Source organism: Castor canadensis, chromosome 1 (genome assembly GCF_047511655.1).
Source record: "Castor canadensis chromosome 1, mCasCan1.hap1v2, whole genome shotgun sequence".
NCBI classification, from domain to species: domain Eukaryota; kingdom Metazoa; phylum Chordata; class Mammalia; order Rodentia; family Castoridae; genus Castor; species Castor canadensis.
In genome coordinates, this window is record NC_133386.1 from 204,009,990 (window position 1) to 204,033,956 (window position 23,967).

General features: G+C 56.0%; 3 protein-coding genes across 3 annotated transcripts; 2 read left to right on the top strand and 1 right to left on the bottom strand.

Annotated features, from left to right (window-relative positions):
* Positions 1–5,501: 5,501 nt before the first annotated feature.
* Positions 5,502–14,665, top strand: Carns1 (carnosine synthase 1). The gene is made up of 10 exons (XM_074050108.1): positions 5,502–5,559; positions 5,905–5,931; positions 7,096–7,393; positions 8,145–8,234; positions 8,485–8,972; positions 9,214–9,388; positions 9,480–9,565; positions 10,360–10,591; positions 10,686–10,966; positions 12,445–14,665. The coding sequence occupies exons 2-10, from the start codon at positions 5,929–5,931 to the stop codon at positions 13,669–13,671; spliced, it is 2,880 nt and encodes a 959-aa protein (XP_073906209.1). The 5' UTR covers positions 5,502–5,559; positions 5,905–5,928; the 3' UTR covers positions 13,672–14,665.
* Positions 14,666–15,622: 957 nt separating this feature from the next.
* On the top strand, positions 15,623–21,456 carry Rps6kb2 (ribosomal protein S6 kinase B2). Its single transcript, XM_020167114.2, has 15 exons — positions 15,623–15,840; positions 16,167–16,207; positions 16,305–16,425; positions 16,691–16,759; positions 17,594–17,741; positions 18,807–18,864; positions 18,952–19,052; positions 19,158–19,248; positions 19,333–19,423; positions 19,536–19,643; positions 20,151–20,213; positions 20,319–20,396; positions 20,491–20,598; positions 20,692–20,804; positions 21,026–21,456. The coding sequence occupies exons 1-15, from the start codon at positions 15,763–15,765 to the stop codon at positions 21,213–21,215; spliced, it is 1,458 nt and encodes a 485-aa protein (XP_020022703.2). The 5' UTR covers positions 15,623–15,762; the 3' UTR covers positions 21,216–21,456.
* An 83-nt stretch (positions 21,457–21,539) lies between these two features.
* On the bottom strand, positions 21,540–23,928 carry Ptprcap (protein tyrosine phosphatase receptor type C associated protein). The gene is made up of 2 exons (XM_020167116.2): positions 23,551–23,928; positions 21,540–22,370 (listed from the first exon to the last, which is right to left on the bottom strand). Exons 1-2 carry the CDS (start codon positions 23,551–23,553, stop codon positions 21,756–21,758), a joined length of 618 nt encoding a protein of 205 aa, XP_020022705.1. The 5' UTR covers positions 23,554–23,928; the 3' UTR covers positions 21,540–21,755.
* Between the last annotated feature and the right edge of the window lie 39 nt (positions 23,929–23,967).

A 23,967-nucleotide genomic window follows, 5' to 3' on the forward strand; every position in this document is an offset into this window, starting at 1 on the left:
AGTTGGATCAAATGCCCTTCACCATTCACGCTGGACATGTGCCCTTTCTCCTCTGGTCCTCCAAGCCCTGTTCCCACCAGAGGACACACTGAGGCTTCCCATTGGCTGCTGGGGAAGGTGTTTACCAGCAACAGGAACCAATTATAAGTGACCTTGTCCCAGCCTCTGGATGGCAGGTAAGGCTTAGTCACCTGTGGGAGGAGGGCTCCCCAATGGAAGCTGGGCTCAGGAGTGGGGCTCTGACCCCTACTCTGTTCCCCCATCCCACCACCAGGCTGATTCTGTACTCCCTGGGGCGGGGGGACGCTAACCCAAGTCTGTCTCCCCACCCATGCTCCTGCTTCCATCTGCCAAAGGGAGCCAGGCAAGAACAAAGGCCTAGTGTGCCCAGGACAAAGGAGAAAGGTCCCACAGGCCCTTGTCCTCCCTGAGCCCTGGTGCACCCTCTCGGGACTGCCACCATGGAAACGCCCTCCCACACCCACTGATTGCCCCCATGGGTGCCTGGGGTGCCTGAGACACGAGCCATCGTCAAGACAACAGGGCTGGTTCCGGTGCAGGCTGTGTCCCCACAGTGCCCATTCCCAGCTGCCCTGCCTCTCTGGGCAGCTTCCCAGCACACTGCAGGTGGGGAACAAGGCAGGAGTTCTGGAGAAAGATCTGGAGGAACGTAAGGTAGTGTTCAATCTACCCATCCCATTGACCATGATGCTGGAGACGGGGTCTTTTGGCACCAAAACAATAGAAATGAGACTGAGCAGAGGGTTTAATTGGGGTGTATGTGGGGGTTTCAGCTTAAGGAGAACAGAGATGGCACTGATTGAGAGAGAAACCAGGTTGCCCCCCTCAAAAAGAAAGAGGCAAGCTTTCATGGGTTGGCTAGAGTGGGCTAGGGTCTGGAAATTTCCCACTGGTCACAAGTGTGGTGTTCTTGACATTTCTTCTCTGTGTCTATCATCAGTTTAGCCTTGGAAATTTATTCACTATCCTGGTTGTTGCAGCCTACCTGGTATGCAATAAGGTGGTGAAAGAGTGCGAGGGCAGGAAAAATCTCATAGCAGGCATGTGTACTTTGGTTCACAGGTTATGGGTAGTTTATTGGTTCTATGGTGGTCGCTGACTGTCTAAGCTGTGCTAGAACACTGCCATGGCCCCTGTCAGAGCCTGGGTCTGGAATGTTCTGATGACAAGGCCACAGACTTCAGAAATGTGCTCCATGTGGCACCTACCAGGGTCCAGGTGGATCTCTCTCACTCCCATGGAGCCTGCCATGGACCTGGAAGACAGAATCCTGTATCCATAGTCTTCCTGGGGAAACTGAGGCTCAGGAGAGGAAGGAACTTGCCTGTGGCAGACCCAAGATTTACCCCTGCTTCCAGCCTTAGCAGCCTATAAACCAGCCCTGTCACTGGGCATCCTCCTGAGGGGTCCTGTGTTAAAAGATCTAGAGGAAACTTGGGAGGATGAGGCAGAAGGATCACAAGTTCAAAGCCAGCCCTGTCTCCAAAAGAAAAAATAGACCTAGAGGAGTTTCCAGAGCTGTCCCTCCTTCTCCCCTCTACCTACAGGAGCGCCTGCAGTTAAAGTAATAGCTTCACCTGAAGTTCACAAAACTCTTCCTCTGGGTTGCATTACTTTGCCAGAAAATGCCTTTGCCCAGGAGAAGGGGTGGAGAGGGGGGCATCTCAGGCACGGTGGCAGGTAGCAGGGAGTCTGCCAGTGTGATTCCTGCCCTCCATAGTTCAGCTGTTTGGCTGGGGAAATAGGAGAACAGGAGCTGCCACCTCAGCCATGAGCTGGGAGGGGCATGTAGCAGTGGCTGGTGCTGCACACAGACCAGAGCAACAGGTGGTCTCCAGCAGGGCCCTTCTAGCTGGAGCTGAGTCACTGCCTTCCTACTCAGGGAAGCATTTTCTGGGAAGCCCTTCTGCAGGTCCCGTGATCAACCATATACACAGAAACAGAAATGAAAGGTCAGACAGGAGGAGAACAGGCTCCTTCCTCATGTGAACACTTGTTCTCATAGGCCTTCCTCCACAAGGCTGTGCCAGCCTTTACACTGGTTGAGAAAGGATGCCCCTCCTTTAAGTGACATGCATTCTTCTTAGAGTGCAGGTGTGGCAGTGTGTAGAGTGACTATTCAGCCAGGTGCCTTTACACAGTATGCAACCTGCACCTCCATACTGAGCAAACCCAGCAGCAGAGCTGCCAGGGAAGGCTCAGAGTAGGAAAACAACACACCGAAGAGCCCTCCATCTATGGAGACTAAAGCTGGGATGGCACTTGGGGGTGTCTGTCAGTCTACATCCACCCCAGGATATGAATGAGAGGCACACAAGAGTGGAAAGACATTGGCTCACCACCTGGGATGGGGGAGAGGATACAAGGTCTCCATCTTGCACTGCTATCAGCTACGGAGATACTCTCCCCACATCCCACCATACTGTCCCAAACACTCAGAGGCCAGACTTGGATCCCCTGTGAATTTCCTGACGGGAAGGGCTCTGAACCTTCTGGGCCTCAGTTTCCTTTTGCAGATAATGGGATGATAAGAACTCACACCCCTTCCAGTGGCACTCATTGTTCTATGAGTGTTATTCGGTCTAGCCGGGCAGGAGCTGTCTCACCTCATCCTACCCCTACCTGGCCCACCTCAGCCCTGTCCCCACTTCCCCAGCAGTGACAGGACTTGCCCACCTGCCTGTCCTGGTCTGGGCTGCAGTTGCTCAACTTTGATTGTCCTCCCTTTGCGTAACTCTTGTGACAGATATCTGCCTGAAATAAGAGTGTTTACTGAGCCATTACAAAGCTAGCCAGAAGAAAAATTGGAGCTTGGACAAGTTTCTGCAGCCCCCAGACACAAGGCTGCGTAACAGTTGGGAAAATGTCCATCGCGTCTACAAAGTCAGACTGTTTTATAATGAAAACTTGGGGAAAAGAAAGTGTAGCTTGCTTACATTGGCTGTCCATTGGCTATAGATAAGAGAGGCAGGACAACTTGAAGGGGTCAAAGTTTGAGGCTGGAGGCCTGTCAGTGAGAAGTAGCATCCCTTGTTTTTTCATTTGGGCTTTTTTGAGGGTCTCGCTACGTAGCCCAGGCTGGCTTCAAACTTGATACTCCTGTTTCAGCCTCCTAGGGCTGAAACAAGTCCTCTTGTATGCAAGTATGCCGTGCCCCCAGTTCTTTTGTATGTATGTTTGTTTGTTTGTTTGTTTTTTGTGGTATTGGGGTTTGAACTCAGGGCCTATACCTTGAGCCACTACTCCAGCCCTTTTTGTGATGGGTATTTTCGGGATAGCTGCTCAAGAAACCATTTGCCCAGGCTGGCTTCAGACTGCATTCCTCCTGATCTCTACCTCCTGAGTAGCTAGGATTATAGGTGTGAGCCGCCGGGGCCTGGCTTGTATTTTGTTTTTGGGATGGAGTCTCACTAACTTTTCCCGGGCTGGTCTCACACTTGTGATCTTCTTGCCTCCCAAGTTGTTGGGATTACAGGCATGCACCACCACATCCAGTTTAGCATTGCTTCTTGATTGACTGGGTTGTCAAAATGTGATGTCACTCTTATCACCCATCTCCCAGGGCATGGAGTCAAGGTTTCAACATGTATTTAGGAATGTGGACCAGTTTTATTTGTGGGTTTGACCTGAAGCTGTTAGCACATTCACTTCTGTTATTTTTCCTTCCCTCCACCTTCCCACTTTCATAATTAAATTTAGGACATCTTAGAATTGTTCTCTTATCACCTACAAGGCAAACTGTCTTGGTGCCCTGCCAGGCTGGCTGTGGGGAAAGGGACAGCACCACACTGTTCTCTGGGTAGGTATGCCCTCATTCTGGCAGGGAAAAGATCACAGTTGGCCTCTCACAAACTGTGTGACCCTGGACAAATTATACCATCTCTCTGAACCTCACTTTCCTGTGCACAAAGGCAGAGAATCATAGCTGCTAGTTCATAGTGTCAAGTGTTAAGTGAGACTCTGCACAATGCCTGATGTAAGGTCAGAAACACTTGCTGACCAACCACTCAGAGCTCACCTAGCACAGGTACCCCTTACCAGCCAAACCTGGGCTGAGGACACACAGCCATTCCCATTCAAAGATGAGAAACTGAGTCCCTGGAGGCTGCAGAGCCCATTAAATGGGAAAGAGCACACTCTTTGGATGACATTCACGCCCCACCCTGCCCCACAGCAGGATCTCTTGGAAGGGAACTGAGGTTGTGCACACAGCAAGGGGATAGGTCTTCTGGGATGGCTACATCTCACTGCAGGACCTGGGTGGCAACAGGGAGGGCCATGTGTAGACCCGGAGCTGGGAGAGCCCACAGCAGTTCTAGAAAGCTCGTGTGGGCTGGGGTATCCCAGTAGCAGACAGGGGTGGGTCCTTCTAGGTTGTTGTGCATGAATTATGGGAAGGGTCCACAAGCTGCCACTTCTGTCCCCACAAGTGCTGCTGGCCTTCAGCATTCTCCCAGCCCAGGATGTTCTTTGGGATAACAGGAGGTGTGAACACAGGCAGGGGGAGGGGCTGAGTGTGGGGTGTGAGGTGGAGAAACCCTACAGGACAGGAACTGACTCCATCTGGGCAGAAGGAAAGTGAATTTCGGGACACAAAGGAGGTGCCCAGGTTCTACGGCCAGAACTAGGATTGAAACTCATTGATGTGAAATACACCAGGAGATGGTGTGAGCCTGTGGGGGTACCACGGGTGCACCTGGGTGTGAGTGTGTGGGTCTTTGAAGATTGTAGGTGTAACCGTGTGTGTGTGTGAACCTGGGCGTCGAAGAGCAGAGCAGATTTTATAGATAGCCCCTTCTGGTGGGTGTGCAGGTCACTGGAATCCCTGCGCCTCTGTCCAGTCTCTGCCAGGGTAGGGGCGAGGTAGCCCTGGGAATTGGGATTGCTCTCAGGAGCCATTCTACTGGATGGTCCCCAGGAGGTGAGGCCAGGATTCCATGCATGTGCAGAGGCCCTGGCCCTGGAGGACCTTTTGGGGAGTCTGCACTAAGGCATGGCACTCCTGTCTGGGATGGACAGCTGCAGGTGTGCTAGGCGTTGAACTCCATCTAAGGGCAGGCTGCGTGCCCGTTGCCCAACACCCCCCCACCACACTCCAGTACCAGGCTCTGCCCACTCTGCTGTCACTGTCCCCCACCCCATCCCCTCTTCTGTTTCCATCTGTCTTTCCATCTCTTCTCCGTGATGGATCTCTGTCTGTCTCTTCACTGCAGCTCTGTGTCTGGTCAGTGCCTGTCCATTTGCTTTTGGCCCTCTGTCAGGACTGAAGATCGCCTGTTGTCACGAGGATTATCTCTTTCCCTGGTCGGTCCCAGTGCCCCGTAGCCCGCGTGTCCCAGACCTGGGACGTGGGGGGCGGGGCGGGGCCCGGGCGTGTGGGTTAGGGCCGCCCTTGTCCCCGCCCGGCTCTGGGCATGCAGCGGAGTGCTATATAAAGCGACACCGCCGCCCGCAGCCCCGCGCTGTGCCGCCGCCACCGCTGCACCCGCTCTCTCCGCGCCTGCTCGCCAAGCCCCGCCGAGCCGTCACCACCCGCAGGTACCCCTGCGGTCCCCGGCCCCACCCCGGGGGAGCCAGGAAGGGGGGCTGCGGGTCGGGGACCCTCAACACTCACTCCGCACACTCACCGGGACTCCCGGCGCCCCCTGCCTCTCAGAGCAGCTGGGGCAATCCGGGATGGACAAGCTCAGGGGTACAGGACCCTTGGGGTCCGTGGGACCGAAGTCCCTCCTCCTCCTCGGGGTGGGGGTGGGGCAACCTTGGCCATCTCCTAGAAGGGACAGGGACAGAGGGTATCTCAGGTCCTAAAACCTTAGGGGCTGGAAGGTGTGGTAGGGACTGGCTGTCCTGATTCCCGGCTTTGTTTCTCTGTCTGTCCCTCAGTCTTTCAGCCTCTCCACCCTCAAGATGGTGAGTCTCCTGTGGTTCTTCCCCACAAAGGCCCAAGTCCCTGGACTGAGGGAGGGCCCAGGGGGCAACAGCAGGCACCCAGAGACCTACCCTGAGGACTTACCTGGTGTGGACAGCTCCATGTCCTTGATCCCACCCCTGGGTCAGACACTCATCTGTCCCTGGTCAGCCCCCAGAGGTGGGTGCAGCCAACCCTTGACAGTCACTTGTTCCACAGCCTCTGTTAAGTACCACCTGTGTCCCCAGCACCATTCTAGGTTTGGTTCATAACAGGGAGACACTGACCCAGCCATCAGGGCTCTCTCCTTCTAGTGGAGAAGACACCCGAGACCAAAGCCCAGCTCTGGGGCCCAAACCTCTGCCATCCCAGCCCCATTGCAGTGTCTCTCAGCCACTAAGTGATCCTCCCAGTCCACACCTCCTCAGCACCCCTGAGGGGGCACAGAGCAGGCACCGGCCACACACCAGGCCCAGAGAAACCCCACAACCTGCCCAAAGTGGACTAGCTCATTCACTGGAAGACAGGTCTAGATGGCAGGCTTGTCCAGAACAGAGGACTGCAAGGAATAAGTGTCCCTACCTAAGGTCACATTGAACCTCCCAGCAGCAGCTCCCCCTCCTCCAGTCAACCAGCCTCAAAGAGGGGTCAGGGGTGCCAGATTTCCTTCAAAGAAAGCATGCCAGGACTCCACACACCTGAAAAGAAGGAAGAGCCAAGCTGGTAACCCCAGCATGGGGGAAGCCAAAGCAAGAGAATCAAGAGTTCAAGGCAGGGCTGGGCAAATATCAAGACCCTGGTAAAGTGACACTGGGCTCATTCCTCATCAGTTCTTCAGTTGGCAAACATTTATGCTGCAGTTAGTGTGTACCAGGCATTGTTGGGGTGCTACCTGGCCTTGATGAACAAAACAAAGAACACTGCCCCGTGAACCCAGCTAGGGCAGACACTGGCATGGAATGGGGGTCAGTGGCCCTGCCAATGGGGACATTGCTTCCTGCTCTCTGGCGGAAGCACCACACCTATACTTTCTGTTCTGCTAACTGCATCTTTCCCCCAAGTCCTTCTCCTGATTCCCTGAATGTGACCCAGGTTGGGAGAGATGGGAGGACTTACACTATTGGGTGACCTAATGTCATGGGTGATCTGTGCTCATCCTGCCCAAGACCTGTCACTTCTGCCCCCCTCAGCTCTCCCTGGATCCATCGAGTTCCAAGTGGGACTGCCCGCTAGGCTCCAAGGACCTAGAAGAAGAGGAGGGCCCATGGAGAGGGGACTCTGGCCTGCCACCCACAGGCTGCTTCCCTGGCCCCTGGCGGCAGGATGTAGGCCTGGACTGCAAGGGCTCCCCGGAGGGGGCTGAGGCGCAAGCCTGGACTGTCTACTATTACAGTCTCCTGCAGAGCTGTCTGCAGCAAGCTGGCCTTCCAGAGACCCAGGACCGCAGCCAGGTGCCCCGCACAGGTGCCTGAGGGCTCCATGGAGGAGTGCACCCCTGGGGGCAGGGAAGGGCCCCCAGCCAGTTGATTCCCTATCCTTATGGAGGTTGGCCCCTTCTCCCAGGCTCTGGTTCCATCTAAAGGTAAGGAGGCAAAGCCAGGTTGCTTAGGGAAGACAGGCATCATTTGCAAGAGCATCTGGCATCAGTGAAGTCAGATCAGGGCTCTCTACTGTCCCACCCCCCCACCCTGTTCCCCAGAAATCCAGGCCTGGGATTTGCAAATTACATTCTGTGGAGCTGAAACTTCTAGAGAAGTGACTTGGGAGGGCTGTGGAGATAGCTGAGCTGCTGAGATCCCAAGATTCCTCCCCTGCTTTATATGTTTTATATATAAGTCAGGTGGCCACAATAATTTTGTGTGATCTGAAGTTTCCACAACTAGAATATGTGAGAATCACAGACTTGGTCCCATTGTATAGACTGGAAAACAGGTGCAGAGAAACAGTGGCTTTTCCAAGGTACTACCTTGGAACACTGGCTTTTCAGGGTAGTACCAGCTCTTCAGTGCCTTCAGAACCACCAGCAAGATGTGTGGATGGGTGGGCACTCCCTCTTCCCAATCCAGCTCCCTTCTGTCCCCTGCACCCTTCTCATCTGCTCCCCAAGAAGAGCCTGGGGCCCAGAGGTGGGGGAAGGGGTGGGGGCGGGGGACGGTGGGCAGAGGGCAGCAAGGGGAGCCCTTGGTGAGCTTTGCAATGTTCTTCTTCCCTTGAGGTTGCCCTGGGGCAGAGGTGACCTTGTGCATTCTGGGATCCCCCAGCACCTTTCTGTCTGTGCTGCTGGAGGGTGGGGTCCAGAGCCCTGGTGAGTGTGTGCCCAAGTACCCCGCCCCCTCCTACAGAAAGGGCAGCCCCGCCCTGGTCCAGCCATATCCCAAAATACCCCACCAAGCTTGGCAACAGCCAGCATTCCATGGGGCCAGCTGCCATACTCGGAATAGGGGTGGGTTCTGGGAACGCCTGCCCCCCATGACACAGAAGCCCCAGCTGGAGGTGGGGACTGCTGGTGGAATAGAGCCTTCCCTGACTAACCACCTGTCTCTGTCTGCTTACAGGAAACATGCTCCTTTGCCTGTCCCCTGCTTGGCTGACAAAAGTGCCAGCACTGGGACAGCCGGGTGAGGCCACTCTGCTGGTCTCCAAGGCTGTGAGCTTCCACCCAGGGGGCCTGACATTCCTGGATGACTTTGTCCCTCCTCGGCGTGCCACCTACTTCCTGGCCAGCCTGGGGCCAGGACCTGGTGGGGGCCGGGAGGCAGCAGAGCTGGCTCGCAACCTGACTTGCCCTACAGGAGCTTCTGTGGAGCTGGCTCGGCTGTTGGAGGACCGGCTGCTGATGAGGCGGTTGCTGTCCCAACAGGGTGGTGTGGTCGTGCCAGCCACCCTGGCTTTCACCTACAAGCCTCCAGGGTTGCTGCGGGGAGGGGATGCCAGCCCGGGACTACGGCTGGTGGAGCTGAGTGGCAAAGAAGGCCAGGAAACACTAGTGAAAGAGGAAGTAGGAGACTTTCTGCACTCCGAGGCACTGGGTGATGCCTTGCAGGTAACAAGCCCCTGCCCACACGGAGGCTCTGTGCAGATACCAGCAGGAGGGAACCAACACATCCTTACCAAGTCCTACTGGGGAGCTGTCCCCAGCTCGTAGCCCTGACACTGAGCCATCTCTCTGGAGCAATGCCCTGCCCTCTTACCTCAGTTTACTCATTGGCACCTGTACATGAGCATTCAACCTTTCAGGTACATGGGGTGGTGGCAAGGAGGTCCCTTTCCCCTCTCTGTTGCAGGTGGCTGTGAAGCTCAGCGGCTGGCGCTGGCAGGGGCGGCAAACATTGTGTCTCCACCCCCGGACAGAGCTAGACACAGTGGTGGACACAGTGCTGACACTGCTGGAGAAGCTAGAGGAGGAAGAGGGTGTCCTGGTGGAGGCTATGTGCCCACCTGCCCAGCTGCCCTTCTCAGGTGAGAGCCACCTGTGCCAGCCAGGGGTGGGAGCGTGGCTCAGCCTCCTGGATCATCTGTGCTGGGCTTAGACCTCCCCATTTTCCCTCAGACGGCCCCTCACCTGGCCCTGAGCTGGCTGTACGTATCTGTGCCGTGGTGTGTAGGATTCAGGGTGACAGGCCCCTGCTGAGCAAGGTGAGAGTGGCCTAGATCCAGGTCATGATCCTATCTACCACACCCCGGCCCAGCTCCACTAAGCTGATGAAGGTGGCCCTGGACAGTCTGTGGGCAGTCAGAACAAAATCTTTGAGGGGATTTTTGTTATCTCAGGGGAACTCCTGGGCCTGATAACTTTTCCTTTCTCCTCCAGCCCTCTTGAGCCTCTCCTAAATCAGGAGACCCTGCTCCTGTGCTCAGTCCATGCTGGTGCTAGTACACAGGGGGCTGATTCATTTCCCCAAGCATTCTTGCTTACAGAGGAAACTAATCTAGGGTCTCTCTAAACCTCTGGCCCTACAGAATTGGCCTCCAAGCTGGGGAGCTTAGAAACACTTGGGGAACCTCTGGGTACCCAGCTCTGAGCCAAGCTATGAAGGAGACATTCTACCCTCAGGGCAGAGCTCCAATGGGGAAGAGAAGGGGCTTCCAGGGGATAGGCTAGGGCTTGGACACACTAGGGTGGCTGCAGGAGCTAGGAACAAAAGCATGCTTGATGCTGTCAGGGAGCAGAGATCCCAGCCTGGACTGGAAACCTGGGTAAAGTCCCTGGCAGTCTGGAGACCAGATGGGCATGGCAGGGGAGGATGGGTGGTTTGTGCAGTTTAAGCCATTTTGGAGGGGGTAAGACTTCTTGAATGCCCAGCTAAGGGTCTGGACTGGATCTTGCCCAGAAGGTGCACTTGCAGCAAGATAGGAGGGAGGACTTAGAGGAGTCAGTCTTGGGAGAACGCCTCCTCCTGGGCCAGCCCTTTGAGCCATACCCTGCCCAGGTGGTGTGCGGTGTAGGTCGTGGAGACCGACTTCTGCGACATCAGAACACCTTGCCAAGGACGCTGGATGTGGCGCTGGCCCAGTGCGGCCTGGGCGAGGCGGCGCAGGTGGCGGTGGTGCGGCAGCGCGTCAAGGAGGCAGCTGAGGCCGCGCTGGCCGCGGTGCTGGCCCTGGAGGCCGGCTTGAGCGCAGAGCAGCGCGGCGGGCGCCAGGCCCGCACTGACTTCCTTGGTGAGTTGCGGACAACACGAGCTGGGTGCCGGGGGATGGGGAGATCGAGGGCCGAGGGCCACGGCTCTGAGCCCGCGCTCCTCGACCGGCACAGGCGTGGACTTCGCTCTGACAGTGGTCGGCCGCGCGCTGACCCCGGTGGCCCTAAAGCTGAACTGCGGCCTGTGCCTGGAGGCGTGCGGTGCGCTCGAGGGGCTGTGGGCCGCGCCGCGCCTTGGACCTGCGGCCGAGGAGACGGCGGCCGCGCTGCTGGTGGAGACCATGCTCCGGCGCTCGGCGCACTGCCTCATGGAGGGCAAGCAGCTGCTGGTGATCGGAGCCGGCGGTGTCAGCAAGAAGTTCGTGTGGGAGGCTGCGCGCGACTACGGGCTCAAGGTGGGCGGGGCCCCGCCCGGAGTTGCTGCCTGAGTGGTGGAGGCGGGGCCTAGGGGCGGGACTGGGGTTTAGGGGCGGAGCTAGCCCTTGGGGCGGGGCCTGCGCGGGGCGTCCTCCAGGCGCCCGGGAACAACCCGCTGTTCTACCGCTGTTAGAGGTCCTTCTGTCCTCGCCAAGTGTGAAAGGCCCCTGGGAAGGGCAGCGAGCCCTCCACAGAAATAAGAGGCTGGAATAGATGGGATGGGATGGCAGGGGACAGGGGACACCTTCAAGGTTAGCAGATTTGGCTCTGTCCTGGGAAAAGGGCGGGCGGTTGAGGTTGAATTCCTGATACTTGGCACCCAAGGCCTGCAGGAGGTGCAGTTTACAGATCTCAAGTTTATAGCAGTGGCCTCCCATTACAACAAGCCAGGCAGACGTGTAGATAATTCTTTTTTTTTTTTTTTTTCTTTGACGGTACTGGAGTTTGAACTCAGGGCCTCACACTTGCTAGACAGGCACTCGACCACTTAAGCCACTCCGCCAACCCTTTTATTTGTGTGTGTTGGGGTTTTTTCAAGATAGTCTCGTGAACTGTTTGCCCAAGCTGGCTTCAAGGCTCAATCCTCCTGATCTCTTAGCTAGGATTCAGGCTTCCTGTAGACAGTCTTAGTTCCAATGACCAGATAAGAAAACAGGCCTTCTCAGTCAACCACAGAGGCTTCCTCTCCCCTCTCCCACAGTGACACTCCCCAGGGAACCACCCTCCAGCCATCCCAGACTCTTTGCTCCCTGCCTCGGAGTGTGTTGTCCAGCTAGACTATGACCCCACTCCTGATGCCAAGTGTTACAAAGCACACAGCCACCTCCCCTCCCTTGTCAGTGGCTGCTCTGCTCTATGTATCAGCTGCTTTGGATCTGTGTTGCCCCACTGAGCCATAACCTTTGGGGACACAGGGCCCCACAGAATTTCTGTGTGGCAACTTCTAGTGTCAGAATATGTGGAGTGAATGACAGGCAAACTACCTGTCCCTACCCTCATCCTGGTGGCTTTTTTCCAAGCCTGCAGGAGGCTGCTTGTGGGAATGTGCCACTATATACCCTCTTGCACACTCTCCCTGCACTCCACCTCTCCCACCCAGACTTTGTCCTTCCTTCCAGCAGCCTTCTCCTCTCTTTCCTCTGGCTGATACCTGTTCTTCAGCTTAGCACTATGTTTTTTTGTTTTTCTTTCTTTCTTTTTTGGCGGTACTGGGGTTTGAACTCAGGGCCTCGTGCTTGCTAGGCAGGTGCTCTACCACTTGAGCCACTTCACTAGCCCAGCACTGTCTCTTTTAGGATGCTGCTGTCTCTTATTCAATTAACAAACATTTATTGATCACCTAGTCTTTACAACCCGTCTCCCCTGCAGGCTAGGGACCTATCTTAGGCCCCATCCTGTCTCTTCCACACCCAGAACCTGCTGACCTGGGCATGCCATCCTCTTGTGGTTTCTGCAGCTGCACGTGGTAGATTCACACCCCAACCACTTTGCATCGCAGCTGGTGCAGACCTTCATCCACTTTGATGTGACGGAGCATCGGAGGGATGAGGAGAATGCACGGCTGCTGGCTGAGCAGGTGCGGGCACGAGGCCTGCAGCTAGATGGTTGCTTCTCCTTCTGGGATGACTGCCTGGTGCTCACAGCCCTGCTCTGCCAGGAGCTGGGTTTGCCCTGCAACACCCCAACTGCCATGTGCCTGGCCAAGCAAAAGAGCCGCACCCAGCTGCACCTGTTGCGCCACCAGGGCCCACCCTGGCCTGCACCCTCCCTCCATGCCGTGCCTTGCTGCCCACTGGAGAGTGAGGCTGATGTGGAAAGAGCTGTCCATCAGGTACCTCTGCCAGGTGTGATGAAGCTGGAGTTCGGGTCAGGAGCAGTGGGCGTGCAGCTAGTGAAGGATGGGCCACAGTGCCATGAGCACTTTTCCCGGATCGCCCGTGACTTGCAGGGTGAGGCTGACCACCCAGGCATTGGGCTGGGCTGGGGTAATGCCATGCTGCTGATGGAGTTTGTCGAGGGCACCGAGCATGATGTGGACTTGGTACTATTTGGCGGCCGACTGCTGGCTGCCTTTGTCTCCGACAATGGCCCCACGAAGCTGCCTGGTTTCACAGAGACGGCAGCCTGCATGCCCACTGTGCTGGCACCAGAGCAGGAGGCTCAGATGGTGCAGGCAGCGTTTCGTTGTTGCCTGGGCTGCGGCCTGCTTGATGGGGTCTTCAATGTGGAGCTCAAGTTGACAGGGGCTGGACCCCGGCTAATTGAGATCAACCCCCGCATGGGCGGTTTCTACCTGCGCAACTGGATCCTGGAGCTCTATGGTGTGGACATACTGCTGGCTTCTGCGATGGTGGCCTGTGGCCTGCGGCCTGCCCTGCCCACCCACCCTCGGGCTCGTGGCCACCTGGTTGGCATCATGTGTGTGTTGTCTCAACACCTGCAGGTGCTGAGTTCCACCACCACCCGAGAGACCCTGCAGGGCCTGCATGATCAGGGCCTGCTTCGCCTCAATCTGCTGGAGGAGAATCTGGAGCCTGACAAGTATGAGGAGCCCTTCTGCAATGTGGCCTGTACTGGGCACACCCATGCCGAGGCCTGCCACCGCCTGCTGGGCCTCTGCCAGGGCCTGGGCATCGACAGGCCCAACTACCCAGTTGCCCACTTCCTGTCTCATTTCAAATAGCACTGGGTCAGGGGGCAGGGATGAAGTGCTAGGGGGAGGGGCAGAGGTGCCCTCCACTCCCTGGACTCTTCCCTGCCTCTTTCCATATTGTCCCACCCCAGCCTCCTCCTCACCCCCATGTCTCAGGTTTGTTTCAGAGCAGCAGGGCCATTTTGATATCAAAGACTCCTGGGCTAAGGAACATAAACAAGTATCTGAGGGCTGCTGGTGTTTTTGTCCTCTCAAAGGTCTCTATCCAGCCCACAGCTGCCCTGGGATGTTAGCTCTCAAGAAGCAACAGCAGCTGCACACACATGCACACACATACACACACACACACACACACACACACACACACACAGCCACCGCCACCCCAAATGGGAGTGGCCCAAGCCCAGACCCTCCTCTCCATCCTTCCAGGTGTATCTCTCTTCCTGTCACCTACAGGAGAGAACCTGGCTAGGCCCCTGGTCTTGGACAAATCCCAGGACAACTTGAGATTAAAGCCCCTTTCTTTGTCTTATGCAAATTCCAGGATAGTTCTAGAACCTACTGAAAACTCCCACAGTGCTTCCCACCTGTGACAGCTGGCCTGAGCGGTAGAAACAGGTGGCCTGTGGTCATCATAATCACCTCCCTCATACCTCCAGGAAGACTCTATTGCCCCCAGTCTACAGAGGAGGAAGCAGGCTCAGAGAGGAAAAATGACTGCCCACAAAGGCCTACCATAATGGATGTGGATAGAACGCAAGAGCCTACTCGCTTTCCAGGCCCCTTCACCTCTCTGCCCTTCTTCATAAGTGGCCCCAGGAATTGTGAATACCCCCTTGCATGCACCTTCTCCACTATACTTCAGTGCTTTGGCTCTGGCATACTACCTACCGCTGGCAGAGGGCATCTATGTTCCCTTCCTTGCTCAGGGAAGCTATTTCAAGAACTCTGCCTCTGTCCAGCACAGAAACTGTGGGCAGCTCCGTAATCACCCTCCCCAAATAAAGGCTTGTGAACTAGCAAAGTGTCTGGACTGTGGGAAAGGCTCTCTTGACTGGACAGCGCCTCCCAGGATCCACTAGGTGTGTGTGGGTCCTGACTCATCCAGGGCTGAGGGAAACCCCACAGGTTGGGCCTGCCCTACACCCACATCAGAGCCAAAACCTGAGGACTTCCTTTATTGAGATTACAACCCAAGGTCATGTTCAAACAGATAACCTTATGCCTGCCTACAGACCCTAACTTCTGTCTACCAGAGTTCACACTCAGCCTCTTCTGTGCAATGGAAGGGCACAACCAGACAGATCCCAACAATCAGAGCTCATACCAAGGCCTGGTCTAGCCCAAATCCACTCCTCCCACCCCAGTCCCATTAGCAGGAATCCATGCCCAATTTGAAGTCCTCTACCAGGTTTAGTGTGTTAGTTCATTCATCCTTCCAACCATGTTCTATGAAGTGCTTATTCTACACCAGGCAGCTAAATTACTAAATGGGCTTAAATTGACAAAAGCCCATATTTAGGTGCTCTTTAGGGCAGGAGCCTGGTAACAGAAACTGGCAGTGAACTGATCACTCAATAAATATCTGACCTACAGAGACCATGAGTCGCAAGCATATTAGGGAGACCCTAATGCGGCTGCTTCCCCTTCAAGGAGAGAACTCAAACAGGGACGCGACCTGCCTCTGTTCACCCAGTATGGCAAAGCTTGGCTCCAGTAGGGCTAAGGATTACATTTACAATCACACCTGCGTGCACTTGTTGCTCTGCCCATCCATCCTCAAACTTTACCCAGAGCCAAAGTTGGCGCCTTTGGGCCGCTCCTCTCTGGTGCCGACCCGGGGGAACAGTGCTAGAGAGACAGTCCAGAAAAGCGCGTTCCGTAGGCTAAGGGATTGGCGATCTGAACCTCCTGAACTACAACTCCCGAGAGGGCTTGCGACGGTCGCCATCTTTTCTTCCCGCCAGGCTAAGCGGCTGGCCCAAGGGAGGGCGAAGCTACCTTGCGTCATCCGAGCGCGCGGCCGCGGTCGCGAAATGATAATGTTTGGGTTGGAATTTGGGGCTGTCAGTCAGAGTTCTGCTAAGTCCCAGTCGAGGGGCCGGCGAGGCCCGCGCGGCCATGGCTGCCGTGTTTGATTTAGACTTGGAGACAGAGGAAGGCAGCGAGGGTGAGGGCGACCCAGATTTCAGCTCCGCGGTGAGTGCCCCTCCTAGCGCGACTGCACCCAGGAGCCCAACCTGTCACCCACCCAAGCCGGACCGCGGCTTTGCCTACCCGGAGTGGGCTCCGACCCCTGCAAACACAGATCCTGCTCAGATTTGGCCTCTCTTAAACTCGGATCCACACTCAGCCCATCCCCAGCCATTGGTTCTGATTCTCCCTTTTCTGCCCTCGGCCTCTCCTCTCCAGCCTTTGCCCATCACCTGCCATCTACCCCTTGTTCCCCTTCTCCCGGGCCAAGCCATCCAGCTGGGGATGGGAGGAGGTATCCTGTTATCTTCTTACCCCTGTGTTTCTTACAGGACGTGTGTCCCCTTGCTGAGTTGAGAACTGCTGGCCAGGAGTGAGTGAGGGTCTTGTTGGGGGATGGAGGACTGGAGTAGGTAAGGGGACCTAGGGAGCAGTGGAGCCTTGCCCCCATTAACTTCTTGTGTCCTTAGGCCTGTGGGACACTATGAGGAGGTGGAGCTCTCCGAGACCAATGTGAACCTGGGCCCTGAGCGCATCGGGCCCCACTGCTTTGAGCTACTGCGTGTGCTGGGCAAGGGGGGCTATGGCAAGGTACTGGAATCCCCTCCTCATGGCTTCAGCACACAGTTCTCAACACAAAGTAGGCTTGTAAGTCAGAAGAGCCTCTGATGGGATTCAGAACTAGAAACATAAAGGAGGGAAGGGCAGATTCTTTCAGAATCAGATAGAGATCTTTTACTGCCCCACCCTTGCCTGAACCTAGGCCTCTTGGTCCCAATGCTAGAACTTCAAGGGTGGGGCTCATTGAAAATGGGATGTGGAGAGGGAAGTTGATCTTGTCTCCCCTGCCTTACAGGTGTTCCAGGTACGAAAGGTGCAAGGCACCAACTTGGGCAAAATATATGCCATGAAAGTCCTGAGGAAGGTGAGTCATTTGCTCAGCCAGCAAATACTAAGTGGCTGTCACCCCCAACTCACGATGACAGGCTTTGGGAATACAACATTGAACATGACAGAGACAGTCCCTGTCTTTGGCATTTGCTAGTTTATTACCTATTGTGATGTATACAGTTTTGCAGTAATTCCCAAATTGGGGCAGTTTGTCTCCCAGGGGACAGTACATGCTTGGACATGTGTTTGTCAGGACTGGTAAGGGGAGTGCTGTTGGTATTCAGTATGGTGAGACCCTGTCTCAAAAACAAAAATAGTATCATGGTTGAAAAACCTAGTGTTAGAGGATAAACCAGTCCCTGAAAAGGCTAACAGCTGACAGTGGCAGAATTAGAAATTCAATGGAGTGACAGAAGATAGAAGAAGGATCATGGCTGTGAACCAAGAGAATCATGTAGAATCAGGTTATTCTATGGTTATAGACTTTTGAGAAATTCCAGCCATCTTTGTCCTGACAAAGATCATAACTGTAGAGGGTTGGAGAAAGCTCTAGGAAGGCACTCTCATGTATTGATGACTGAGGGGACAATCATGATGTTACTTCAGGTCCATGGGCTACCCAGATATAGAGTCTAGACGCTTGTCTGACAAAGTTGTGTTTAAGTATTTATTTGGAAGAAAAGAACCACGTCTCCCATTTATACTGAAGCATTAGCTCCTTTTTCACAGCTAAATATTTGCAGTTATGTTCTGTGTTGAGCATTTGACTAACAAACAACAAAACAGGGTATGGAGCAAAAGAGAAGGCTAATGGCTAGAGGAACTGGAGATCTGGGTGCCTCATCTTCTAACCAATCTGAATCTCTAGGCCAAAATCGTGCGCAATGCCAAGGACACAGCACACACAAGGGCTGAGCGGAACATTCTGGAGTCTGTGAAGCACCCCTTCATTGTGGAACTGGCCTATGCTTTCCAGACAGGCGGCAAGCTCTACCTCATCCTGGAGTGCCTCAGTGGTAGGCAAGCGGGCCAGGGCAGGCTGAGGGTGGATGGGGATGGTTGGGAGCAGTTGGAAGCTAGCACCAGAAGTACTGGGGAATTTGAGGAACTCTGAGAGGATGGCTAAGGGGCGCCCCCTACACCTACCACCTACCCATGTGTCCATCTGTCCATTCATTCATTCATTCATTCAGCAAACATCTGTCCAGAGCCTCATGTGTGCCTCCCCTGTTTTGGGGTGGTGGAAACTTGTATAGAAGTCCAGAGGATGGTTTCATCCATTTCTGCTACTTCTCACCTGCCTTTTCCCCTGTGTGCCCTTCATCTGGCCAAGTCCCCATCTAGTTGCATCTTCTGCAGTATTGTCCCCCATCCTCTCTACTGTCTTGGAGTTCAGGCAGGGGTCACTGTTGTTCCTTAACTGGGTTTGAGGTCCCAGTTCACATTTTCTGGTGTCTCCTCCACTAGCTGCCAGAGTCATATTCCTAAAGCCAGACTGTTCCTAAAATCCCCAGTCTCTAGCCTAGACAAAGCCTTGGCCTCCCAGCCCATCACCCCTGCTCACCATGAGGTGGTGCAGGCCTGCCCTTTCCTCTTGCCTCACCAGTGTCAGCTGAGCCCTGCATGCTTCTCCCTGCACGCTCTGCATTCCTCTTGTTATCTCAGTTCACCTCCCTCCCCCTGTAAAGCCTGCTGCCACCACCCTTTCTTTCTTTAGTGTTAGGATTAACTTTGTCTGCCCTGTTTCCACCATGAGGTTCTGTAGGGAAGCTCTTAGAGCTGTCACCTTGGCCTGGTGTCCTAGAGCAGTGTGCGCATGTCTATCTCCCCATTAGACTGAGCATCCTGAGGGCAGTGGCTGGGTCTCCTCATCTCTACTCCCAGCTTCACCCAGCACAGGGCCAGGCACCGAGTAGGTGTCGGTAGATGTTTGCTGAGTTGAATTGAGTCCCCACAGCAGCTCTGGGAGGCAGGTAGGGCTGGATTTACAAGCCCCACTTTTCCCAAGAAGCAACAGAGACTCAGAGAGAATGACAGGGCTGGATCCTAGCACATAGCTGCTGATGTGTTTTGTGTTACAGGTGGCGAGCTCTTCACACATCTGGAACGAGAGGGCATCTTCTTAGAAGACACCACCTGGTGAGTGTGATGCCTGCCCCTCTCCTGGGTGCCTGACCCCAGCCCATTCTCATCCTCGCCCACCTTCACCCTGTCTTGTCTCTGCAGCTTCTATCTGGCGGAGATCACACTGGCCCTGGGTCACCTCCATTCCCAAGGCATCATCTACCGAGACCTCAAGCCTGAGAACATCATGCTCAACAACCAGGGTGAGCATGTGTGTACACATGTACATGCAGCTGCGTAGCATGGGTCTACAGAGCAGGGCTGAGGAGTCTGAGGGTGAATGGGACCTCTCCAACATTTTTCCTCAGGCCACATCAAACTGACAGACTTTGGCCTCTGCAAGGAGTCCATTCATGAGGGCGCTGTCACACACACCTTCTGTGGAACTATTGAGTACATGTAAGTAGTACCTAGCTGGCTCAGGGGGGAATGAGGACAGCCAGAGAGGGCCTGGCCTGACTGACAGTTCCACCGGGCCCCCAGGGCCCCTGAGATCCTGGTGCGCAGTGGCCACAACCGGGCAGTGGACTGGTGGAGCCTGGGGGCCCTGATGTACGACATGCTCACTGGATCGGCAAGTCCAGCCTCCTTGGGAGGAGGGCAGGGGAGGGGGATATCCCTTTCCTGGGCCTGGCCAAGGCCTGGTGGGAGGCCCACAGGCTGTCCTCACCTTCTGTCTCCTCTAGCCACCCTTCACTGCAGAGAACCGGAAGAAGACCATGGATAAAATCATCAAGGGAAAGCTCGTGCTGCCCCCCTACCTCACTCCAGATGCCCGGGACCTTGCTAAAAAGGTGGGGCTCCCTCTTGCCGAGGGTCATGCTCCCTATCTCTTCTCCCAGGCCCTGTTGGCCACTTTGTATGTGTTCCCGAGTATCCCTGGGTCATGGGGGAGCCCATTGCCACCCCTGCCTGTGTGGTGTGCTTGGGAGTGAAAGGATCCACACTTTGGGATTCAAGACCCTGAGCCCCGGCCTCAGCTACAGTCTTGGGTCTAAGTCCTAATCAGTAAGTTGTCCTGGTGAGCTCTCTCACCCCCTTTCCATCCAAAAGGCCAGCAGCCAGCGGGTGTGAAGGAAGGGGGCTCATCCAGATTTGGCGATGGATCCTTATTAAGCCATCAGTGGTGACACCAGTGACCAGGAGCCTTTGTGAAGGCTTTGTGGAGAAGGCACCACTGGAACCAATTCTGAATGTCCTGAAGGGCTCAGTAGGCCTCTCCCCTCCCCCAGCCAGCCTGGGAGCTGGGTTCACCCAACAGTAGCTTCCCCTGGTCCTCACCTTCTGCCCTGGTCCTGCAGTTTCTGAAGCGGAATCCCATCCAACGGATAGGGGGTGGCCCAGGAGATGCCGCAGAGGTGCAGGTGAGTCTGGGGCCGCCACAAGGGGGCAGGGCCCAAAGACAGAGTTACCACAGGAGCCAGGCAGGGTGAACTGTTGGCATGTTTGGGGACACTCTCTACCCTCAGAGACACCCCTTCTTCCGCCACATCAATTGGGATGATCTTCTGGCCCGCCGTGTGGACCCTCCTTTCAGGCCAAGTCTGGTGAGTGCAAGTTATGTGGACCCCAAGAGAGGGGGCACACAGGAGACCCTTTCCCTTGGGCCCTCTGACCTTTCCCATGTGGACCTGCCCACAGCAGTCAGAGGAGGATGTAAGCCAGTTTGATACCCGCTTCACACGCCAGACGCCAGTGGATAGTCCAGATGACACGGCCCTCAGTGAAAGTGCTGACCAGGCCTTCCTGGTGAGGTCCTGGGGGACGTGGGGACCAGGACTGACAGGAACTGTAGCTGAGTGGGGACCTGAGTGTCACCTAGCCTGGTCTCTTCCCCCTCAGGGCTTCACATATGTGGCACCCTCCGTCCTGGATAGCATCAAGGAGGGCTTCTCCTTCCAGCCCAAGCTGCGTTCCCCGCGGCGCCTCAACAGCAGCCCTCGCACCCCCATCAGGTATGAAGGGCAGGGTGAAGAGCAGGGAGCTCTAGCTGACAGGAGGTGGTAGCTTTGCTCTGCTCTGGCTAAGGGTCTTAACCAGGGCCACACTCAGTCTCCCCATCTACCACGGGATCCCAGTCCTTGCACACTTGGGACAGGGGCTGCCTTCCCTCACCCAGTGCCACATCCCTGACCAGGCCTCAGAGGATCTGACTCTGCCTTGTTTTCCCCTGCAGCCCCCTCAAGTTCTCTCCCTTTGAAGGCTTCCGGCCCAGCCCTGGCCCACCAGAGCCCATGGAGCCACCTCTACCTCCACTCCTGCCACCACCATCACCACCACCACCCTCAAGCACTGCCCCTCTCCCCATCCGTCCCCTCTCAGGGACCAAGAAATCCAAGAAGGGCCGTGGGCGCCCCAGGCGCTAGGAGGATAAGTGGGGAGAGGACAGCATTGAGGACCTTTCCTGTAGGCCGTGAGGACCCCGGCTGGCTTCAGAGGCCTGGGTGTGTCCGGGGATGGGACTGTGTGTGTCTGGCAGGAAGCGGCTAAGCCCCAGAATCATGCACATGGAGGGCTGCAGACTACAATCGCTGGCAAGGGGGGTGACCCACCAGGAGGGACTCCTCACTTAGCTGTGCCCTTGCCAAATTAAAGAACTGAATCATGGCACTGACTGGCTTTGCTGGGCTCCAGGGTGTGAAAGAAGCCCCTGTTTAGAGAGAGGAGAGGACATTATAGGACCACAGAACCACAAGGCTGGAGGTGTTTTATTTCAAATGGCTATTCAGTGCCTGTGTTGTCGATGGCCTTTCAGAGGAGTTGGGCTTGGGAACTGTGGAGATGACAGTCTGTATGCTATACAAGGGGTGGGGTGACAAGTCCAGGACAGGCTGTATTCCAATGTGGCAGCTTGGGAAGAGGGGCATAGCAAGGCCGTAACAGCGATGGGATACAAAGGCTGACTCCTATAGTGCTGTGACATGGAGTCCCTGGCCCCCCACTCCCCCAGCACTGTCGTCCCAAGCTGCGCTGCCTGAAAAGGCATGCAGGTCACTCAGCAGAGCCTCGGCACTGCCCCCGGAGCCCACTGGCCCCTGGGAGCCAAGGCCCAGGCCCCCATCGGTGTCACTGTCATGTGCTTCCTCGACCTGCTCCAGGGCCTGCTCTGGGTGGGGTTGTGCTCCACACTGCTGCTTATCTTCCTGGCATGTAGCCTCCTCCAGGCCACCATCTATGATATCTTCATCTACATCGGGCTCCTCCTCCTGCTGCTCTGGATCATCTGGGGACCCCAGCTCAGTGTGGGCCTGAAGCCAGCGGCCTGGCGGGCTTGCCCAGAGCAGGCGGCGGGTGCGGCCCCATAGTGCAGAACCTAGGCGGGCTGGGTGGTAGTAGCCTCCGGAATCACGGCTGAGGCGACGCCAGGCCAGGGCCAGGCCAGTGACCAGCAGCAAGAGCAGCAGCAGCAGCAGGACGATGGTGACAGAGCTGGAGCCTGTGCTGTCCTCTGCACCACCCCCGGAGCCCAGGCTCCCTGGCAGGGCCAGCAGCATCCCAAGCCCAAGAGCACAGGGCAGAGCCTGTGGGAGACAATGGGGGCTTGTCACCTTGGGGTGGGGCTGGCTGGGTAGCCAAGACCACTTTCCGTTCCTCCCTGAGAAGGTCTCACTTAACTCTCAGGCAAAGTGAGGACAGTCAAGCAGAAAAGCCTGAGTCCTTATTTAGTCAAGGCCCTGGCCCAATGTGCCCAGCCCCTAACCCTAAACCCAACCTTCCACTGCGACCTGATGCCTTTGCAGTGACTGTTCTCTGTGCCCCAACGCTGCACCCGAGAGACACATGGCTGCCTGCTCACCTGGGCCTAGGCCTCACCTCAGTGAGGCCCAACCTGACCTGAGCCACCAACTTGCTGTTTACAATGGAAGCCCAGCACTCAGCCCCTTCATGCCCCTTAACCCGCCCTACCTTCTCCCACCACACCCCACACAGAAGATAATTTGTTGCCTTGCAGAAAATTTGGGGGGACTGAGCCCCTAAAGCCATACCTGGCACCTGCTAGGTGTTCAAATGAGTATTATTGGCTATGTGAAAACTGCCTGGGGAGGAGGCTGATGGGAGGGAAGGGGCCTGCAAGGCTGGCATCAGGTTGAGTTTCCAGAGACCAGGATGAGGGGCCTGGACTAACCCAGAGGCAACTGTTCACCCTCTGCTTGACTCAATCCCAGGATGGGGGTCCCTGAGGCCCCTCTTCCTCCCAGCCATGGGGCAGCCCCAGCTGCATGGTTTCCGTTCAGCGCCCCGAGGTCCCCAAGGGCCTCAGGCACACAGGGCCGGGCTGGGGGCGGTGGGTGCAGCTGTCAGAGGAAGCCTGCGGTTGGAACAAGGCAGGTGGGGAGTGTGGTGGCAGGGAGGGTTGCTGGCTGTGAGCCTTCCCTTGCTCCCCTCCCCCAGGCTGCAGGAACGCAAGCAGGAGCTGTGCCCAAGCTCAGCTCTTGAGAAGACCAGGTAGGGTCTATCTCAGGGGTCTTGGGGGGTCTAGGCCTAGAGTGGGACGCTGGGGATCATACCGTGAGACCCAGGGAGCCCAGCTCTGAGGTGAGTGAGGACCAGCTTCTGCCTCTGCCCTGAGCTCCTGTGTGTGGGGGGGGGGGCGGGGGAGGGTCCGTCCTTAACTCCCAGGGCCTGGTATTATTATTACATTATTATTATTACAGCCCTAACCATCTATGCCCCCCAAGCCCAGCAAGCTCCAATGCTCACCATTGGTTCGCTGGCCTCTGCACCCGGTGCCTGTCTCTCACTCTGGCTGTGTTGAGCAAGTGAGCTCCAGAGCTCTCAACTGCAGCGAGGAGTTACTTGACGCTTCCGCTTCCTGCTCACAATACCCCACCCACTCCTGTCCCAGGACCCTGGTGGGGCCTCAACCTCTTAGGACCACCAGACCCACACCAAATCCTCCAGGCCTCACTGAATGAGGCTGTAACCAAGCCTCCACAGGAAGGAAGTAGGTGTCCAGTTTAAAACAGGACACACGGGAGGCTGGTGAAGTAGCTCAAGGGGTAGAGTGCCCGAGTTCGAACTTCAGTACCACCATAAACAAAGCAGGACACTGTCATGGAATCGTCACTAGGTCTTCTGCCTCAGTTTCTCTGCCTGGCAGGATTTAGGGGAGCACTA

Bases quoted from the DNA above. Each gene is read 5' to 3' on its own strand.
- Carns1 (XM_074050108.1), top strand. The intron at 7,394-8,144 runs GTGCCTGAGGGC...TCTTCCCTTGAG, and splicing joins CAGCCAGGTGCCCCGCACAG to GTTGCCCTGGGGCAGAGGTG. The intron at 9,389-9,479 runs GTGAGAGCCACC...ATTTTCCCTCAG, and splicing joins TGCCCAGCTGCCCTTCTCAG to ACGGCCCCTCACCTGGCCCT.
- Rps6kb2 (XM_020167114.2), top strand. From the start codon at position 15,763: ATGGCTGCCGTGTTTGATTTAGACTTGGAGACAGAGGAAGGCAGCGAG. The intron at 18,865-18,951 runs GTGAGTGTGATG...TTGTCTCTGCAG, and splicing joins TTCTTAGAAGACACCACCTG to CTTCTATCTGGCGGAGATCA. The intron at 19,053-19,157 runs GTGAGCATGTGT...ATTTTTCCTCAG, and splicing joins CATCATGCTCAACAACCAGG to GCCACATCAAACTGACAGAC.